General features: G+C 46.3%; 1 protein-coding gene across 1 annotated transcript in view; it reads left to right on the top strand.

The window, feature by feature from the left end:
- dnah6 (dynein, axonemal, heavy chain 6) overlaps positions 1-19158 on the top strand; it is a 129304-nt gene extending 110146 nt beyond the window's left edge. The window contains exons 71-82 of the mRNA XM_029766640.1: positions 2818-2906; positions 3769-3915; positions 5607-5745; positions 7222-7341; positions 7491-7612; positions 7907-8036; positions 8428-8555; positions 10514-10699; positions 12584-12656; positions 15623-15774; positions 16277-16499; positions 18717-19158. Coding sequence (XP_029622500.1) covers positions 2818-2906; positions 3769-3915; positions 5607-5745; positions 7222-7341; positions 7491-7612; positions 7907-8036; positions 8428-8555; positions 10514-10699; positions 12584-12656; positions 15623-15774; positions 16277-16499; positions 18717-18820 — 1613 coding nt within the window. The 3' untranslated portion in view covers positions 18821-19158. The remainder of the gene's footprint in view (positions 1-2817; positions 2907-3768; positions 3916-5606; positions 5746-7221; positions 7342-7490; positions 7613-7906; positions 8037-8427; positions 8556-10513; positions 10700-12583; positions 12657-15622; positions 15775-16276; positions 16500-18716) is intronic.
- Positions 19159-19478: the final 320 nt, after the last annotated feature.

Here is a 19478-nt window from a genome sequence, read left to right as displayed (position 1 = left end):
ACACTACAACATCAGTCAACCAGGGACGGGGTCAGAATACCACTGTTCACATATCTAATGGATAGATACACTACAACATCAGTCAACCAGGGACGGGGTCATATTACTATAGATCTGTGTGCTGTACAGTTGAAGTTGGAATTTTACTTACACATTAGCCAAATACATTTAAACTCAGTTTTTCACAATTCCTGACATTTAATCCTAGTAAAATTCCCCGTCTTAGGTCAGTTAGAATCACCACTTTATTTTAAGAATGTGAAATGTCAGAATAATAGTAGAGAGAATGATTAATTTCAGCTTTTATTTCTTTCATCACATTCCCAGTGGGTCAGAAGTTTACATACATTCAATTAGTATTTGGTAGCATTGCCTTTAAATTGCTTAACTTGGGTCAAACGTTTCGGGTAGCTTTCCACAACAACCTTCCCACAATAAGTTGGGTGAATTTTGGCCCATTCCTCCTGACAGAGCTGGTGTAACTGAGTCAGATTTGTACGCCTCCTTGCTCGCACACGCTTTTTCAGTTCCGCCCACACATTTTCTATAGGGATTGAGGTCAGGGCTTTGTGATGGCCACTCCAATACCTTGACTTTGTTGTCCTTAAGCCATTTTGCCACAACTTTGGAAGTATGCTTGGGGTCATTGTCCATTTGGAAGACCCATTTGTGACCAAGCTTTAACTTCCTGACTGATGTCTTGAGATGTTGCTTCAATATAGCCACATAATGTCCCTACCTCATGATGCCATCTATTTTGTGAAGTGCACCAGTCCCTCCTGCAGCAAAGCATCCCCACAACATGATGCTGCCACCCCTGTGCTTCACGGTTGGGATGGTGTTCTTCGGCTTGCTTGCCTCCCCCTTTTTCCTCCAAACATAACGATGGTCATTATGGCCAAACAGTTCTATTTTTGTTTCATCAGACCAGAGGACATTTCTCCAAAGAGTACGATCTTTGTCCCCATGTGCAGTTGCAAACGCACTTTTCGCACCAAAGTACGTTCATCTCTAGGAGACAGAACGTGTCTCCTTCCTGAGCGGTGTGACGGCTGCGTGGTCCCATGGTGTTTATACTTGCGTACTATTGTTTGTACAGATGAACGTGGCATTTGGAAATTGCTCCCAAGGATGAACCAGACTTGTGGTCTACAATTGTTTTTCTGAGGTCTTGGCTGATTTTATTTTTTATTTTCCATGTCAAGCAAAGAGGCACTGAGTTTGAAGGTAGGCCTTGAAATACATATACAGGTACACCTCCAATTGACTCAAATTATGTCAGTTAGCCTATCAGAAGCTTCTAAAACCATGACATCATTTTCTGGAATTTTCCAAGCTGTTTAAAACCTCTTACATCTAGACGTTCCGCTAGCGGAACACCTGCTCCAATATCCAATGATGGGCGTGGCGCGAAATACAAACTCCTCGAAAATCCAAAAACTTCCATTTTTCAAACATATGACTATTTTACACCATTTTAAAGACAAGACTCTCCTTTATATAACCACACTGTCCGATTTCAAAAAGGCTTTACAGCGAAAGCAAAACATTAGATTATGTCAGCAGAGTACCCAGCCAGAAATAATCAGACACCCATTTTTCAAGCTAGCATATAATGTCACAAAAAACAAAACCACAGCTAAATGCAGCACTAACCTTTGATGATCTTCATCAGATGACACTCCTAGGACATTATGTTATATAATACATGCATGTTTTGTTCAATCAAGTTCATATTTATATCAAAAACCAGCTTTTTACATTAGCATGTGACGTTCAGAACTAGCATTCCCACCGAACACTTCCGGTGAATTTACTAAATTACTCACGATAAACGTTCACTAAAAACATAACAATTATTTTAAGAATTATAGATACAGAACTCCTTTATGCAATCGCGGTGTCCGATTTTAAAATAGCTTTTCGGTGAAAGCACATTTTGCAATATTCTGAGTAGATAGCTCGCCATCACGGGCTAGCTATTTTGACACCCACCAAGTTTGGTACTCACCAAACTCAGATTTACTATAAGAAAAATTGTATTACCTTTGCTGTTCTTTGTCAGAATGCACTCCCAGGACTTCTACTTCAATAACAAATGTTGGTTTGGTTCCAAATAATCCATAGCTATATCCAAATAGCGGCGTTTTGTTGTGCGTTCAAGACACTATCCGAAGGGTAACGAAGGGTGACGCGCCAATGTACAGTATGTGAACTTCTGACCCACTGGAATTGTGATACAGTGAATTATAAGTGAAATAATCTGTCTGTAAACAATTGTTGTAAAAAATACTTGTGTCATCCACACGGGCGGCAGGTAGCCTAGTGGTTAGAGCGTTGGACTTGTAACCGAAAGGTTGCAAAATCGATTCCCCGAGCTGACAAGGTAAAAATCTATCGTCCTGCCCCTGAACAAGGCAGTTAACCCACTGTTCCCCGGTAGGCCGTCATTGTAAATAAGAATTTGTTCTTAACTGACTTGCCTAGTTAAATAAATAAAAAATAAATGAAACAAAGTAGATGTCCTAACCGACTTGCCAAAACTATAGTTTGTTAACAAGACATTTGTGAAGTGAGTTTTAATGACTTCCGACTTCAACTGTATGTACCTGGGTATCAGGTGGTGTGAGGTGTTGCTGTGTGGTTAGGTCAGGACACAGGGTGAATGGGGATTTTAATGGCACTCACACACACACCCTGCACCTGCGGCTGTCCTGTGCTGCTGGACCTCTCTACTACACGCTATGGACTGGACTGACCCTGTGTGTGTGCTGTGTTTATCTCTACTGACTCATTCTGTCACCTCCTCCCTGTTAGACACGGTGATCCATGAGAACTTCAGGTTGTTCCTGAGCTCCATGCCCACCAAGGTGTTCCCTGTCACCGTCCTCCAGAACTCTGTCAAGGTAACGCTCACCTTTACACTCTGTCACAGGACATAGAGACCTTCGATTCTACAACTCAAACTTTGGTTCTACTACTCCGTTTTAGATTCTGGAACTCAGTCTTAGATGATAAAACTCAGTCTTAGGTTCTAGAATTCACTCTTAGGTTCTAGAATCTCAGTCTTAGGTTCTAGAATTCAGTCTTAGGTTCTAGAATCTCAGTCGTAGGTTCTAGAATCTCAGTCGTAGGTTCTAGAATCTCAGTCTTAGGTTCTACAATCTCAGTCTTAGGTTCTACAATCTCAGTCTTAGGTTCTACAATCTCAGTCTTAGGTTCTACAATTTCAGTCTTAGTTCTACAACTCAGTCTTAGGTTCTAGAGCATAATCTTGGATTGTTTAAATTGAAACAGTATTGGATTCTCAAGGCTCTGTTGAGATATTTATGGATCTTCAGCAATTCCGATATTTCCTGTTTGCGTCTTTGGACAGATTGTCCTCTCAACCTTAGCCACTCTGGACAGTGTTTCATATCCCTCACAGGGCCTTCTCTAACCATGACAGAGTAGTCCTGTCACACACAGCTTACACACGCATGTAGGACCATCGCTCTTTATAGATGCATACACACGTGTGTGCGCACACACACCTAACCCGTGTGATTGAGCATGGGTGCATGTCTATGTCTCGGAATTATCTGATTGGTTATCCTTTTATTTCCACATCTGTTTTTGGACGTGTGTGTGTGTGTGTGTGTGTGTGTGTGTGTGTGTGTGTGTGTGGACGTTTGTGTGTGTGTGTGGACGTTTGTGTGTGTGTGTGGACGTTTGTGTGTGTGTGTGGATGTTTGTGTGTGTGTGTGTGGACGTTTGTGTGTGGGCCAGGTGACCAACGAGCCTCCTAAGGGTCTACGTGCCAACGTGCGCCGGGCGTTCACTGAGATCACCAACAACTTCTTTGAGGAGCACATCCTGGGACGCCAGTGGAGGAAGATCATCTTTGGAGTCTGCTTCTTCCACGCCATCATACAGGTCAGAACACACACTTCCTACTGTATTCATTATGTCTTCTTCCACACCATCATACAGGTCAGAACACACCTCCTACTGTATTCATTATGTCTTCTTCCACACCATCATACAGGTCAGAACACACACCTCCTACTGTATTCATTATGTCTTCTTCCACACCATCATACAGGTCAGAACACACCTCCTACTGTATTCATTATGTCTTCTTCCACACCATCATACAGGTCAGAACACACCTCCTACTGTATTCATTATGTCTTCTTCCACACCATCATACAGATCAGAACACACCTCCTACTGTATTCATTATGTCTTCTTCCACACCATCATACAGGTCAGAACACACACCTCCTACTGTATTCATTATGTCTTCTTCCACACCATCATACAGGTCAGAACACACCTCCCACTGTATTCATTATGTCTTCTTCCACACCATCATACAGGCCAGAACACACCTCCTACTGTATTCATTATGTCTTCTTCCACACCATCATACAGGTCAGAACACACCTCCTACTGTATTCATTATGTCTTCTTCCACACCATCATACAGGTCAGAACACACCTCCTACTGTATTCATTATGTCTTCTTCCACACCGTCATACAGGTCAGAACACACCTCCTACTGTATTCATTATGTCTTCTTCCACACCATCATACAGGTCAGAACACACACCTCCTACTGTATTCATTATGTCTTCTTCCACACCATCATACAGGTCAGAACACACCTCCTACTGTATTCATTATGTCTTCTTCCACACCATCATACAGGTCAGAACACACCTCCTACTGTATTCATTATGTCTTCTTCCACACCATCATACAGGTCAGAACACACCTCCTACTGTATTCATTATGTCTTCTTCCACACCATCATACAGGTCAGAACACACCTCCTACTGTATTCATTATGTCTTCTTCCACACCATCATACAGGTCAGAACACACACCTCCTACTGTATTAATTATGTCTTCTTCCACACCATCATACAGGTCAGAACACACCTCCTACTGTATTCATTATGTCTTCTTCCACACCATCATACAGGTCAGAACACACCTCCTACTGTATTCATTATGTCTTCTTCCACACCATCATACAGGTCAGAACACACCTCCTACTGTATTCATTATGTCTTCTTCCACACCATCATACAGGTCAGAACACACCTCCTACTGTATTCATTATGTCTTCCACACCATCATACAGATCAGAACACACCTCCTACTGTATTCATTATGTCTTCTTCCACACCATCATACAGGTCAGAACACACACCTCCTACTGTATTCATTATGTCTTCTTCCACACCATCATACAGGTCAGAACACACCTCCTACTGTATTCATTATGTCTTCTTCCACACCGTCATACAGGTCAGAACACACCTCCTACTGTATTCATTATGTCTTCTTCCACACCGTCATACAGGTCAAAACACACCTCCTACTGTATTCATTATGTCTTCTTCCACACCGTCATACAGGTCAGAACACACCTCCTACTGTATTCATTATGTCTTCTTCCACACCATCATACAGGTCAGAACACACCTCCTACTGTATTCATTATGTCTTCTTCCACACCATCATACAGGTCAGAACACACCTCCTACTGTATTCATTATGCCTTTGTCACTGATGTTGAGATTGAGACTAGAATAACGGTGAGTGTGTGTTGCAGGAGAGGAAGAAGTTTGGTCCTCTGGGCTGGAACATCCGTTATGAGTTCAACGACAGTGACAGAGAGTGTGCCCTGCTCAACCAGAACCTCTACTGTCAGACTGGCCATATACCCTGGGATGCTCTCATCTACATCACTGGTAGGGCTGTGTGTGTGTGTCCTTCTCCCTCCCTGCCTGTCTCCCTGCCAGCCCCCCTCCTTGCCTGTCTCCCTTCCCACCTTCCTGCCTCCCTCCCTGTCTGCCTGTCTCCCTTCCCGCCTTCCTGCCTCCCTCCTTGCCTGTCTCCCTTCCTGCCTCCCTCCCTGTCTGCCTGTCTCCCTGCCGGGTCCTCCATTATTCATCACATTACTGCTGGCCACTGTGAGGTTCTGGGAGGTTTAGTAGCAGGGAAGACCCTGAGGTTCTGGGAGGTTTAGTAGCAGGGACGACCCTGAGGTTCTGGGAGGTTTAGCAGCAGGGAAGACCCTGAGGTTCTGGGAGGTTTAGCAGCAGGGAAGACCCTGAGGTTCTGGGAGGTTTAGCAGCAGGGAAGACCCTGAGGTTCTGGGAGGTTTAGCAGCAGGGAAGACCCTGAGGTTCTGGGAGGGGTAGTAGCAGGGAAGACCCTGAGGTTCTGGGAGGTTTAGCAGCAGGGAAGACCCTGAGGTTCTGGGAGGTTTAGCAGCAGGGAAGACCCTGAGGTTCTGGGAGGTTTAGTAGCAGGGAAGACCCTGAGGTTATGAGAGGTTTAGTAGCAGGGAAGACCCTGAGGTTATGGGAGGTTTAGTAGCAGGGAAGACCCTGAGGTTCTGGGAGGTTTAGTAGCAGGGAAGACCCTGAGGTTCTGGGAGGTTTAGCAGCAGGTATTGTTGTGAATTGTTAGATACTACTGCACTGTTGGAGCTAGGAACACAAGCATTTCGCTACACCCGCAATAACATGTGACCAATAAAATTTGATTTGCAAATGATGTTTGACAAGCAGGTGTCCACATACTTTTGGTCATGTAGTGTATCTCTAAACTGAAATTATGTTTTTCCCCATTTTCAAATTTGATGTTATGATTATGCATCATTAAAAACATTTTGGGGGGATTACACGCTCCTGAGGCCATTTTTTGTTTCATTATTGATTTCTTCCATTGTTAAGTTTTGTCAGGCTTTGTAATGTTTGTTTAATTCCTAATTTAACCGTTCTTTGTATGCGGAAACCATCAATTTGAAAATCATTTGCTGTTTAACCTTGCATGATATAGTTTTTTTCATCCTGAATAAAAGTGTTCCTCTCACGTAGTGTAATAACTGAGAGGTAGACAGAAGGGTTCCGCTGGGTTCCACCGTGTTCTGCATACTAAAGTTTAGAACCTAGATTAGAACCTTCCATTTACCCAGCAGGCCCTCTGTGCCAGCTCAGCTCTGCCTGTAATAGGAATGATTCCAAATGTGCACATGTGTTTTCCACAGCAGGTTCATGTAAAGTGGGTCGTGTTCATTAGGGGAATGACTTTAAAACCAACATGAGCATTTCTTCTGGAGGTAGCCCCTCCAGGTTTCTGTCCATGTTCTTCCTTTCAGTGCCTAATGACTCCCCCACCCTCTCCTCTCTCCTCCTCCCCTCACCCTCTCCTCCCCCCAGGGGAGATAACCTACGGAGGCAGGGTGACTGATGCCTGGGACCAGCGCTGTCTCCGTACCATCCTCAAAAGGTTCTTCTCTCCTGTCACCCTGGACCCAGGGTACACCTTCTCCACCTCAGGTGAAGACCACTATGTGTGCGTGCGTGCAAATTTGTGTGTACAATTTGTGTGTACCAATGTTGCTGAATCTGAGAAACGAGGGAAATGTGTGTCCTGTTGTGTGTGTTCAGTGAGATCTAACTGTTCGTATTCTGTCTGTGTGTATCAGGTGTCTACTTTGCCCCCGAGGCAGACAGACTGAGTGACTATAACAGGTACATAGAGAACCTTCCTCTCATAGACGACCCTGAGATCTTTGGTATGCACGAGAACGCCAACCTCGCCTTCCAGGTTAGACACTTCACTCCGCTTATATACCCTGACCTTTAGCTCAGTGGGCTAATACTGGCTTGGGGACAATTAACTATACAGTACCTAATTCAAATTTGTTTCCACAGATTTTTCTCATGTACTGTCTGAAAATAAGAGGTCAGATCACTAATACAAAACATGTATTCAGCCAGTTAAGAGGAGAACACTATCTTTGATGCTGACAACATGGATACATACTGTAGGCGTATATTGCCTGTGTCCTGTGGGTTACTTGTCATCCCTAAAACTGTGAGGTCTTGTCTGTCTGTACAGCGTCTGGAGACTATGACCCTGATCAACACCATCCTGGAGGTACAGCCTCGCTCGTCGGCCCGCGGCGGGGGCAAGAGCAACGACGAGATCGTCCACGAGCTGGCCGACTCCATCCTCGCCAAGATCCCGGGTGAGAGAGACGCACGTAAACACACACACACACACACACACACACACACACACACACACACACACACACACACACGTCTCAGGCTTGACTTATTCTGGTGCTTTTATGGTTTGATGTTCGCTTTGGTTTGAAATTAAAGTCTCTCTAAACTCATTATAGTGTGGTTGAAGTCACTGTCTGATCTGTCTGCCTGTGTATGTCTCTCTTTCTGCCTGTCTCTATGTCGGTCTGTCTCTCTGTCCGTGTCTGTTTCTCTGTCTGTCTGGTCTTTTTCTCCGTCTGTCTGGTCTGTCTCTCTGTTGGTCTGTCTCCTCAGAGTGTCTGTCTCTCTGTCTGTGTCTGTCTGCCTGTCTCTCTGTCTGACTGTCTCTCTGTCGGTCTGTCTCCTCAGAGTGTCTGGATATGGATGAGGCAGCGGAGGCTCTGTTTATACGTGACGCCAACGGACGCCTCAACTCCCTCACCACCGTCCTCGGACAGGAAGTAGACCGCTTTAACAACCTGCTGCGGGTCCTCCGGGTGAGTCAGGGGTCCCAGTTGTCAGCCATTCATTTTTCATTGTATTTAAATTCTGTGAAATCAGGAGATGATTATTGGTAATGGAAATGCATTGAAAAGGTCCTTGATGAAATGTTAGGACAGCTATATCAGTCCATGGTTCCAGCTGCTGCCTCTAGGTCTCAATGGAAGGTCCCCAGAGGCATAGTGGAGGGACATACAGTGCATTCGGAAACTATTCACCCCTTGACTTTTTCCACATTTTGTTACAGCCTTATTCTAATATGTATTAAATGTAGTTTTTCTCATCAATCTACACACAATATCCCATATTTACAAATAAACATGTCACATTTACATAGGTATTCAGACCCTTTACTCAGTACTTTGTTGAAGCACCTTTGGCAGCGATTACAGCCTCGATTCTTCTTGGGTATGACACTACAAGCTTGGCACACCTGTATTTGGGGAGTCTCTCCTATTCTTCTCTGCAGATCCTCTCAAGTTCTGTCAGGTTGGATGGGGAGCGTCGCTGCACAGCTATTTTCAGATCTCTCCAGACATGTCCGATCGGGTTCAAGTCTGGGCTCTGGCTGGGCCACTCAAGGACATTCAGAGACTTGTCCCGAAGCCACTCCTGCATTGTCTTGGCTGTTTGCTTAGGGTTGTCCTGTTGGAAGGTGAACCAGTCCTCAGCGCTCTGGAGCAGGTTTTCATCAAGGATCTCTCTGTACTTTGCTCCAATCATCTTTCCCTCGATCCTGACTATTCTCCCAGTCCCTGCCGCTGAAAAACATCCCCACAGGATGATGCTGCCACCATCATGCTTCACTGTAGGGATGGTGCCAAGTTTCCTCCAGACGTGACGTTTGTCATTCAGGCCAAAGTGTTCAATCTTGGTTTCATCAGACCAGAGAATCTTGTTTCTCATGGTCTGAGAGTCCTTTAGGTGCCTCTTGGCAAACTCCAAGTAGGCTGTCATGTGTATTTTTACTGAGGAGTGGCTTCCACTTCCACTTGCCACTCTACTATAAAGGCCTGATTGGTGAAGTGCTGCAGAGATGATTGTCCATCTAGAAGGTTCTCCCATCTCCACAAAGGAACTCTAGAGCTCTGTCAGAGTGACCATCAGGTTCTTGGTCACCTCCCTGAACAAGGCCCTTCTCCCTGATTGCTCAGTTTGGCCAGGCAGCCAGCTCTAGGTAGAGTCTTGGTGTTCCAAACTTGTTCCATTATAAAATGATGGAGGACAGTGTTCTTGGGGACCTTCAATGCTGTAGACAGTTGTTTTTTACCCTTCCCCAGATCTGTGGCTCGACACAATCCTGTCTCGTAGCTCTACAGACAATTACTTTGACCTCATGGCTTGGTTTTTGCTCTTACATGCACTGTCAACTGTGGGTACCTTTATATAGATCTCAAGCATAGGAGGTTGGTGGCACCTTAATTGGGGAAGACGGGCTCGTTGTAATGACTGGAACGGAATAAGTGGAATGGTATCAAATACACAAATACGTCCATGTGTTTGATGCAATTCCATTTCTTCCGTACCAGACATTATTATGAGCCATTCTCCCCTCAGCAGCCTCCACTGATCTCAAGGATGATCAATGGAAACAGGATGCACCTGAGCTCAATTTTGAGTTTCATTGCAAAGGTTGAATACTTATGTAAATGTAATATTTCATTTTTTATATCTTTTTTTGCAAACATTTCTAAAAACCTGTTTTCGCTTTGTCATTATGTGGTATTGTGTGTAGATTGATGAGGGAAAAATATAATTTGATCCATTTTAGAACAAGGCTGTAACGTAACAAAATGTGGAAAAAGGGAATGTGTTTGAATACTTTCCAAAGGATCTTTACTGCAGTGGTGACCTCTGGGTTTATGATGTTCTCTTGTGGATGGCTCAGATAAACACCCACAAACACTTCTCCTCACATTCAGCCTCCCCTCCCTCCCTCCCCCTCCCTCCCCAGGTGTCTCTGTGTACCCTCCAGAAGGCTATAGCAGGGCTGGTGGTGATGTCAGAGGAGATGGAGAGGATCTACACCAGTTTCCTCAACAACCAGGTTCCAAACCACTGGAGCACCTCAGCCTACCCCTCCCTCAAACCCCTGGCCAGCTGGGTTAAAGACCTGGCCCTCAGGACCTGCTTCATAGAGGTGACAGAGAACATCTCTCTCATAGACACATGAAATGCTGTACAGTTGGGGCAATGAACCTCTCTTTAAGTCATGAGTCAGACACAATTTACCCCAAACCACTATTTGTGTACATATGTATCAATGTACTACGACACAGTGAAACACCATATTTACTTCTCTCAGACGTGTGTGTGGATGTTGTCATTACATCAGACAGGAAGACTCTGACATGTGTGGATGTTGTCATTACATCAGATGGGAAGACTCTGACATGTGTGGATGTTGTCATTACATCAGACATTAAGACTCTGACATGTGTGGATGTTGTCATTACATCAGACACAAAGACTCTGACATGTGTGGATGTTGTCATTACATCAGACAGGAAGACTCTGACATGTGTGGATGTTGTCATTACATCAGATAGGAAGACTCTGACATGTGTGGATGTTGTCATTACATCAGACAGGAAGACTCTGACATGTGTGGATGTTGTCATTACATCAGACAGGAAGACTCTGACATGTGTGGATGTTGTCATTACATCAGACAGGAAGACTCTGACATGTGTGGATGTTGTCATTACATCAGACAGGAAGACTCTGACATGTGTGGATGTTGTCATTACATCAGATGGGAAGACTCTGACATGTGTGGATGTTGTCATTACATCAGACAGGAAGACTCTGACATGTGTGGATGTTGTCATTACATCAGATAGGAAGACTCTGACATGTGTGGATGTTGTCATTACATCAGACAGGAAGACTCTGACATGTGTGGATTTGTCATTACATCAGACAGGAAGACTCTGACATGTGTGGATGTTGTCATTACATCAGACAGGAAGACTCTGACATGTGTGGATGTTGTCATTACATCAGACAGGAAGACTCTGACATGTGTGGATGTTGTCATTACATCAGACAGGAAGACTCTGACATGTGTGGATGTTGTCATTACATCAGACAGGAAGACTCTGACATGTGTGGATGTTGTCATTACATCAGATAGGAAGACTCTGACATGTGTGGATGTTGTCCTCTTGTTGGTAACATTCTGTGAACACACACACACACACACGAATGTAGATGTTCTCATTAGCTCAGATGGGAAGACTCTTTTAACATATGGTGTGGTGCTTACAGGAACTCCGCCCAGGCAGAGACACACACACACACACAAATGTAGATGTTCTCATTAGCTCAGATGGGAAGACTCTTTTAACATATGGTGTGGTGCTTACAGGAACTCCGCCCAGGCAGAGAAACACACACACACACACACACAGTCATTATCAGGGGTAGTGGGATGTGATGAGAGAATCATGTTTAAACATTAGCAGCACGACATCCACTTCAGACTGACTTCTTTCTCATCTCTTACTCCCACTTTCTATTCTTCTGTTCCCTTGCTCGGTATTTGCCCATCTCTCTCTTTTTTATCTCTCTCTCTCTCTCCTTAGTCTTCTCTCTCTTTGCTTGTCTCTCTCTATCTCCAGTCTTCTCTCTCCTCTATCAATGTACATGTTCTATTAGCATGTGAAACACATGTTAACATTGCCAAAGCCAGTGAACTAGATAATAATCTCTCTCTCTCTGCTCTCTGTCCATCTCTGGTTCTCTCTGTGCACTCGCTCCATCGCCCCAGACTGAAGCTTCTGTTCCAGGAGACTGGTCTTACTGTGTGTTACGCAATCCCTAAATGTCTACACACAGACAGACCGAGATGAACATAACCCCAGTCTCTGGTGACAGCCTTAAAATTAGGTTCTGGGAACTGAGATTAACATAACCCAAACAAAATCACTCTCCCCTTCTTGTGTGTGTGTGTGTGTCTGTGTGTGCGTGTGTGTTTTCATGCAGGGAAACCAACTTCCTCTCTGTCTGTGTGTTTGTGTAGAACTGGATCATGCGGGGTCAGCCCAAATCCTTCTGGATCTCTGGATTATTCTTCCCTCAGGGCTTCCTCACTGGTCAGTACACACCGTCTCCACTGTGTTATGTTCTCTAGTCAATATTATGTAGTGTATTAAATATTCAATATGCTGTACTCTATTAAATATTCAATAAGCTGTACTCTAGCCAATATTCAATATGCTGTACTCTAGTCAATATTATGTAGTCAATAAATATTCAACATTCTGTGCTCTAGTCAATATGATGTAGTCTATTCAATATTCTGTGCTCTAGTCAAAGGATGTAGTCTATTCAATCTGCTGTACTCCAGTCAATATTCTGTTCTCTTCAACATTGTAGTCTACTTCATATAGTACAGTGGTCACCAACCTTTTCTGAGTCAAGATCACTTTGAATCAAAATACATGCTGAGATCTACCGCTCTGATTTTTTATTACCATGACTTAAATAATGTAAGCCTATATAACACGAACCAATTAAAAACAGTTCTGTAGCAATGAGGTTTGTGTAGTAAGCTATAGGCCCAATACAGTATCACCACTTACTGGCTTTGCTTGAATTTACCTGCCAATGCAATGTTGTTCGGGACATTTGTTTAAAATTATATTTCAAAATTTGAGGTAGGCTATATGATCACACCGGTAATAGATCCATTGTTGTATTACTTGTGAGGCACAGCTGAGTGAGCATACATTTAAATACTGTGCTTTTTATTTTACTGGGCTGATGGTGCCTGCATCTGATGGTCAGTCTCAGCAGAGGGAGAGAGCAGCAGACTGAGGGTCAGTCTCAGCAGAGGGAGAGAGCAGCAGACTGAGCGTCAGTCTCAGCAGAGGGAGAGAGCAGCAGACTGAGCGTCAGTCTCAGCAGAGGGAGAGAGCAGCAGACTGAGCGTCAGTCTCAGCAGAGGGAGAGAGCAGCAGACTGAGCGTCAGTCTCAGCAGAGGGAGAGAGCAGCAGACTGAGCGTCAGTCTCAGCAGAGGGAGAGAGCAGCAGACTGATGGTCAGTCTCAGCAGAGATGGAGAGCAGCAGACAGAGGGTCAGTCTCAGCAGAGGGAAAGAGCAGCAGACTGAGCGTCAGTCTAAGCAGAGGGAGAGAGCAGCAGACTGAGGGTCAGTCTCAGCAGAGGGAAGGAGCAGCAGACTGAGCGTCAGTCTCAGCAGAGGGAGAGAGCAGCAGACTGAGCGTCAGTCTCAGCAGAGGGAGAGAGCAGCAGACTGAGCGTCAGTCTCAGCAGAGGGAGAGAGCAGCAGACTGAGCGTCAGTCTCAGCAGAGGGAGAGAGCAGCAGACTGATGGTCAGTCTCAGCAGAGATGGAGAGCAGCAGACTGAGGGTCAGTCTCAGCAGAGGGAAAGAGCAGCAGACTGAGCGTCAGTCTCAGCAGAGGAGAGAGCAGCAGACTGAGGGTCAGTCTCAGCAGAAGGGAAGGGCAGCAGACTGAGCGGTCAGTCTCAGCAGAGGGAGAGAGCAGCAGACTGAGCGTCAGTCCTCAGCAGAGGGAGAGAGCAGCAGACTGAGCGTCAGTCTCAGCAGTGGGAGAGAGCAGCAGACTGAGCGTCAGTCTCAGCAGAGGGAGAGAGCAGCAGACTGATGGTCAGTCTCAGCAGAGATGGAGAGCAGCAGACTGAGGGTCAGTCTCAGCAGAGGGAGAGAGCAGCAGACTGAGGGTCAGTCTCAGCAGAGATGGAGAGCAGCAGACTGAGCGTCAGTCTCAGCAGAGGGAGAGAGCAGCAGACTGAGCGTCAGTCTCAGCAGAGGGAGAGAGCAGCAGACTGATGGTCAGTCTCAGCAGAGATGGAGAGCAGCAGACTGAGGGTCAGTCTCAGCAGAGGGAGAGAGCAGCTGACTGAGTGTCAGTCTCAGCAGAGGGAGAGAGCAGCAGACTGAGGGTCAGTCTCAGCAGAGGGAGAGAGCAGCAGACGGAGAGAGCAGCAGACTGAGCGTCAGTCTCAGCAGAGGGAGAGAGCAGCAGACTGAGGGTCAGTCTCAGCAGAGGGAGAGAGCAGCAGACGGAGAGAGCAGCAGACTGAGCGTCAGTCTCAGCAGAGGGAGAGAGCAGCAGACTGAGGGTCAGTCTCAGCAGAGGGAGAGAGCAGCAGACTGAGCGTCAGTCTCAGCAGAGGGAGAGAGCAGCAGACTGAGGGTCCACCTCTCAACATCCCTCCACTCTCCCTTTCCTCCACTGACACTAACCAAAAAGGGACACCGTCTTCCAGCTGATGGCAAAACTCGAGTCACACCGCATTACTTCTGCCTCATGCACAAATTCATGTTGTTACTCCTATGAACAGAGAAAGTGAAATTTTCCTTGATATTAAAAAAGACCCAAGCCGCTAATAATAACAACGCAAGCCTACCGATACACTTTCCTCCTCATTCATTACTGCTGCACTGCTTGTTGTAGCGCTGAGTGGAAATAGGAAGAACGTGCATTTTATGGCTTATAAAAGTGTTGAATACAAAGTGTTGACAGTGCTGAGTAAGATCTTAAACATGAACTCACTCAGAAAAAGCTCTTAGCTGTATTGGTTGACAGTCTCTCTCTAGTCATGGTTTTAAACGTTCTGAAATCTCACAGTATCAACTTTGCCGTAGCTTTCTTCCATGCCTGCTACATTACTGCAAACACGGTCATCTGAGCATCTGATTGGCCAGCGGTGGCATAGTGCACTTGATTTCCTCTCCAGGCCCACCGGGAAGGCAGAGTTTGTACCTTCAGTCACATACCTGGCGCGCAGGGCAGCTGAATTGGCTGCACCTACCACCAACAGCCCAAGGCTAATAAAATAAATAGGAACACAAGGCTTTATCGTTGGGTTTTTTACAGAAATGTTTGGCGATGGACCGTTTGGTGACCACTGATATAGTATGTTGTTGGGTTTGAGAGAGGTGCTGTATATTTATAAATCCTGTTATTATTGAACAGGCCTGGGATCAGTCCAAAGTAAAGGACAGGGTTACAGTCCAGTTACTGAGATGTTGAAAGGCTGTTGTGCTGTTCACCCTCCTGTCCTGTAGGGGCGCTACAGAACCACGCCAGGACCTATAACCTCCCCATCGACGAGCTCAACTTCCGTTTCAACGTGTTGCCGGTCTACCTAGACCAGGGGGCCGTGAGCGAGGCGCTGAAGACCCTACCGGCCGGGGGCGAGCTGGACATGGACTCTGAGGTAGCTACAGGGAGGGGAGAGGGACATATTTAGACTGGTTGCCCTGAGGGCAGGAAGGAGTTTACTGCATCCTGCCTCCAAAGCAAAGTCTGACTCTGTAAAAACATGAAGGAGCTAAGCTACTCGCTGATAGAAATGACTCCAACACACTTTGACCTCTGTGGGATGTTTAGAGGTCATCAGTGAATTAACTAGTCTGGTCCTGGAGAGATGGTTTTAGAACAGTATCTGTATCATTATTAGGAACCTGTGTTCTGGACTACAATGTCACATGACCTAGATTGAACCTTTATTTAAAGCCTTATCCAGAAATGAGAATTAGACCTAAAATGAAAACAACTGTCTGAAGATGGTGCTGGACGATGGTGGTGCTGGAGGATAAAGCTTTAACTAAAGGTTCAAAACCAGGTCATGTGACATGATTGTCCAAAACCCAGGCCTCTAATCATAATGGATCATAATATGACATTATGGTAACTGCAGTACCACTCTGTCTCCATAGCTACCCACCATCAACGATGGCGTGCTGGTGCACGGGATGTTCATGGACGCCAGTCGCTGGGACGACGTCAACATGGTGATCGAGGATGCGTTGCCGCGGGTGATGAATGCCATGCTTCCCGTGGTGCACTTCGAACCCCAGCAGAACTACGACCCTGATCCATCTCTCTACCAGGCTCCACTGTACAAGACCTCAGCTAGGGCTGGGACTTTGTCTACTACAGGTAAGGACACCCCCTTCTGCCCTCAGAACAGCCTCAATTCATCAGGACATGGACTCTACAAGGTGTTGAAAGCGTTCCGCAGGGAAACTGGCCCATGTTGACTCCAACGCTTCCCACAGTTGTGTCAAGTTGGCTGGATGTCCTTTGGTTGGTGGACCATTCTTGATACACACGGGAAACTGTTGAGTGTGAAAAACCCAGCAGCGTTGCAGTTCTTGACACAAACCGGGGTGCCTGGCACCTACTACCAAACCCCGTTCAAAAACACTTAAATCTTTTGTCTTTCCCATTCACCCTCTGAATGTCACACATACACAATCCAATGGGCAAGACTAAAGATTTAAGTGCCTTTGAACAGGGTACATAGTAGGTGCCAGGCATACTGGTTTGCGTCAAGAACTGCAACGCTGCTGGGTTTTTCACGCTCAAGAACTGCAACACTGCTGCATTTTTCACGCTCAACAGTTTCCCGAATTGAGGCTGTTCTGAGGGCAAAGGGGTGGGGGGATGCAACTCAACATTAGGAAGGTGTTCATAATATTTTGTACACTCAGTATAACCACTCTACACCTGGGGGTTTCAAACCTCTCCTCTGGGACCCACGGCCGTTCCATGGATTTGATCTATTGAACCAGCACACCTGATTCAACTAATCATCAAGCCCTTGACTAGGTGAATCAGGAGAGAGAGTTCAGAGCTATAACAACATGTCTGGACGTCCTGAAGGAGAGGTTTGAGAACCACTGCAATACAGTCCTACCTATAGCCCTTCCTCTTACTAAACTGTACCAAGTTCCACTGTATAAGACCTCAGGACTCTGTCTACGACAGGTACACTTATACACTATGTCCCTATACACACCCTAATACCTACCTAGTGCCCTATCTACCTACCCAGTGCCCTACCTACCTACCCAGTGCCCTACTACCTACCTAGTTCCCTACCTACCTACTACCTACATACCCAGAGCTCTACTACCTACCCAGAGCCCTACTACCTACCTACCTACCTACCTACCTACCTACTACCTACCTACCCAGAGCTCTACTCTACCCAGTGCCCTACTACCTACCCAGTACCCTACTACCTACCTAGTTCCCTACCTACCTACTACCTACCTACCCAGAGCCCTACTACCTACCCACCCAGAGCCCTACTACCTACCTACCCAGAGCCCTACTACCTACCTACCTACCTACTACCTACCTACCCAGAGCTCTACTCTACCCAGTGCCCTACTACCTACCCAGTACCCTACAACCTACCTAGTTCCCTACCTACCTACTACCTACCTACCCAGAGCCCTACTACCTACCCACCCAGAGCCCTACTACCTACCTACCCAGAGCCCTACTATCTACCCACCCAGAGCCCTACTACCTACCCACCCAGAGCCCTACTACCTACCCACCCAGTGCCCTACTACCTACCTACCCAGTGCCCTACTACCTACCCACCCAGAGCCCTACTACCTACCCACCCAGAGCCCTACTCCCTACCCAGTGCCCTACTACCTACCCAGAGCCCTACTACCTACCTACCCAGTGCCCTACTATCTACCCAGAGCCCTACTACCTACCCACCCAGTGCCCTACTACCTACCCACCCAGTGCCCTACTCCCTACCTACCCAGTGCCCTACTACCTACCCACCCAGTGCCCTACTACCTACCTACCCAGAGCCCTACTACCTACCCAGTGCCCTACTACCTACCTACCCAGAGCCCTACTACCTACCCAGTGCTCTACTACCTACCTACCCAGAGCCCTACTACCTACCTACCCAGTGCCCAACGCCCTACCCAGTGCCCTACTACCTACCTACCCAGTGCCCTACTACCTACCCACCCAGTGCCCTACTACCTGCCCAGTGCCTACTACCTACCTACCCAGAGCCCTACTACCTACCTACCCAGTGCCCTACTACCTACCTAGAGCCATACTACCTACCTGGTGTCCTACTACCTACCTAGAGCCCTACTACTTACCTCCAGCTCTGTCCCTCACTTGTCCCTAGTAAAGTGGACCCAGGTGGTGATCAAGCTAGTAATGTGTTTTTTAGGGCTGGTGCTGGTTCTCTGCATCATGTCCAGATAGTGACAGACCTGTGTGTTCTCTGGTCCTCTGCATCATGTCCAGATAGTGACAGACCTGTGTGTTCTCTGGTCCTCTGCATCATGTCCAGATAGTGACAGACCTGTGTGTTCTCTCTCTCAGGCCACTCTACTAACTTTGTGGTGACTGTGATGCTGCCGTCCAGCCTGCCTAGTGACTACTGGATCACCAAGGCCTCAGCTCTGCTCTGTCAGCTCAACGAGTAGTGACCCACCCACAGGCACCACACACACACACACACACACACACACACCGCTGTACTTCTGCACCTTCAATACCAGCAGCACTGATGAAGCCCATTCTCTATGGACTCTGGTTTTCTCATGTCTGTATGAAGTATTCTACTGTGTACTCTCATCCTGCTAATCAGTTGAAGGGATTATTTGTATGGGGCCCAAAATGGCATTTCTTTTATTTTCTGAGTTGCTGTGATTAAATACCATGTGGCAGTGCTGTTGTCTGTGTATGTTGCTGTTCATGGGAGAAGAGCATGTCGCTACACCCGCAATAACATCTGATAAATATGTGGATGTCACCAATCAGATTTGATGGGTTCAATTGTGTGTGGTGTGTTCAATTCAGTCAATTTCTCTTCTCTTTCAGCGAACTGTAATAACATATTAACACAGCTGCGTCGGTAATGACAGCCCCAGCTCCCGACATGCGTTTATTTTCCCCCCACACAGTCGACAAGAAATGTAGACTGCAGTGCTTTAATAGTCACTCGTGTAGCCTGCAAATGGGAGAGTAGATCGTCAATATTCACCAGGAGCATCACGTAAAATGCATCTGATGTGTGGTCAGGCAAACTCTAATTCACATGTAAGCGATGGTACTTCAGCGTCCTGCATCTCCCCCAATATA

This window comes from Salmo trutta, chromosome 11 (genome assembly GCF_901001165.1).
Source record: "Salmo trutta chromosome 11, fSalTru1.1, whole genome shotgun sequence".
NCBI lineage: Eukaryota > Metazoa > Chordata > Actinopteri > Salmoniformes > Salmonidae > Salmo > Salmo trutta.
Note: the sequence above shows the minus strand (reverse complement) of the source record. Positions and strands in the feature narration are given on the sequence as shown.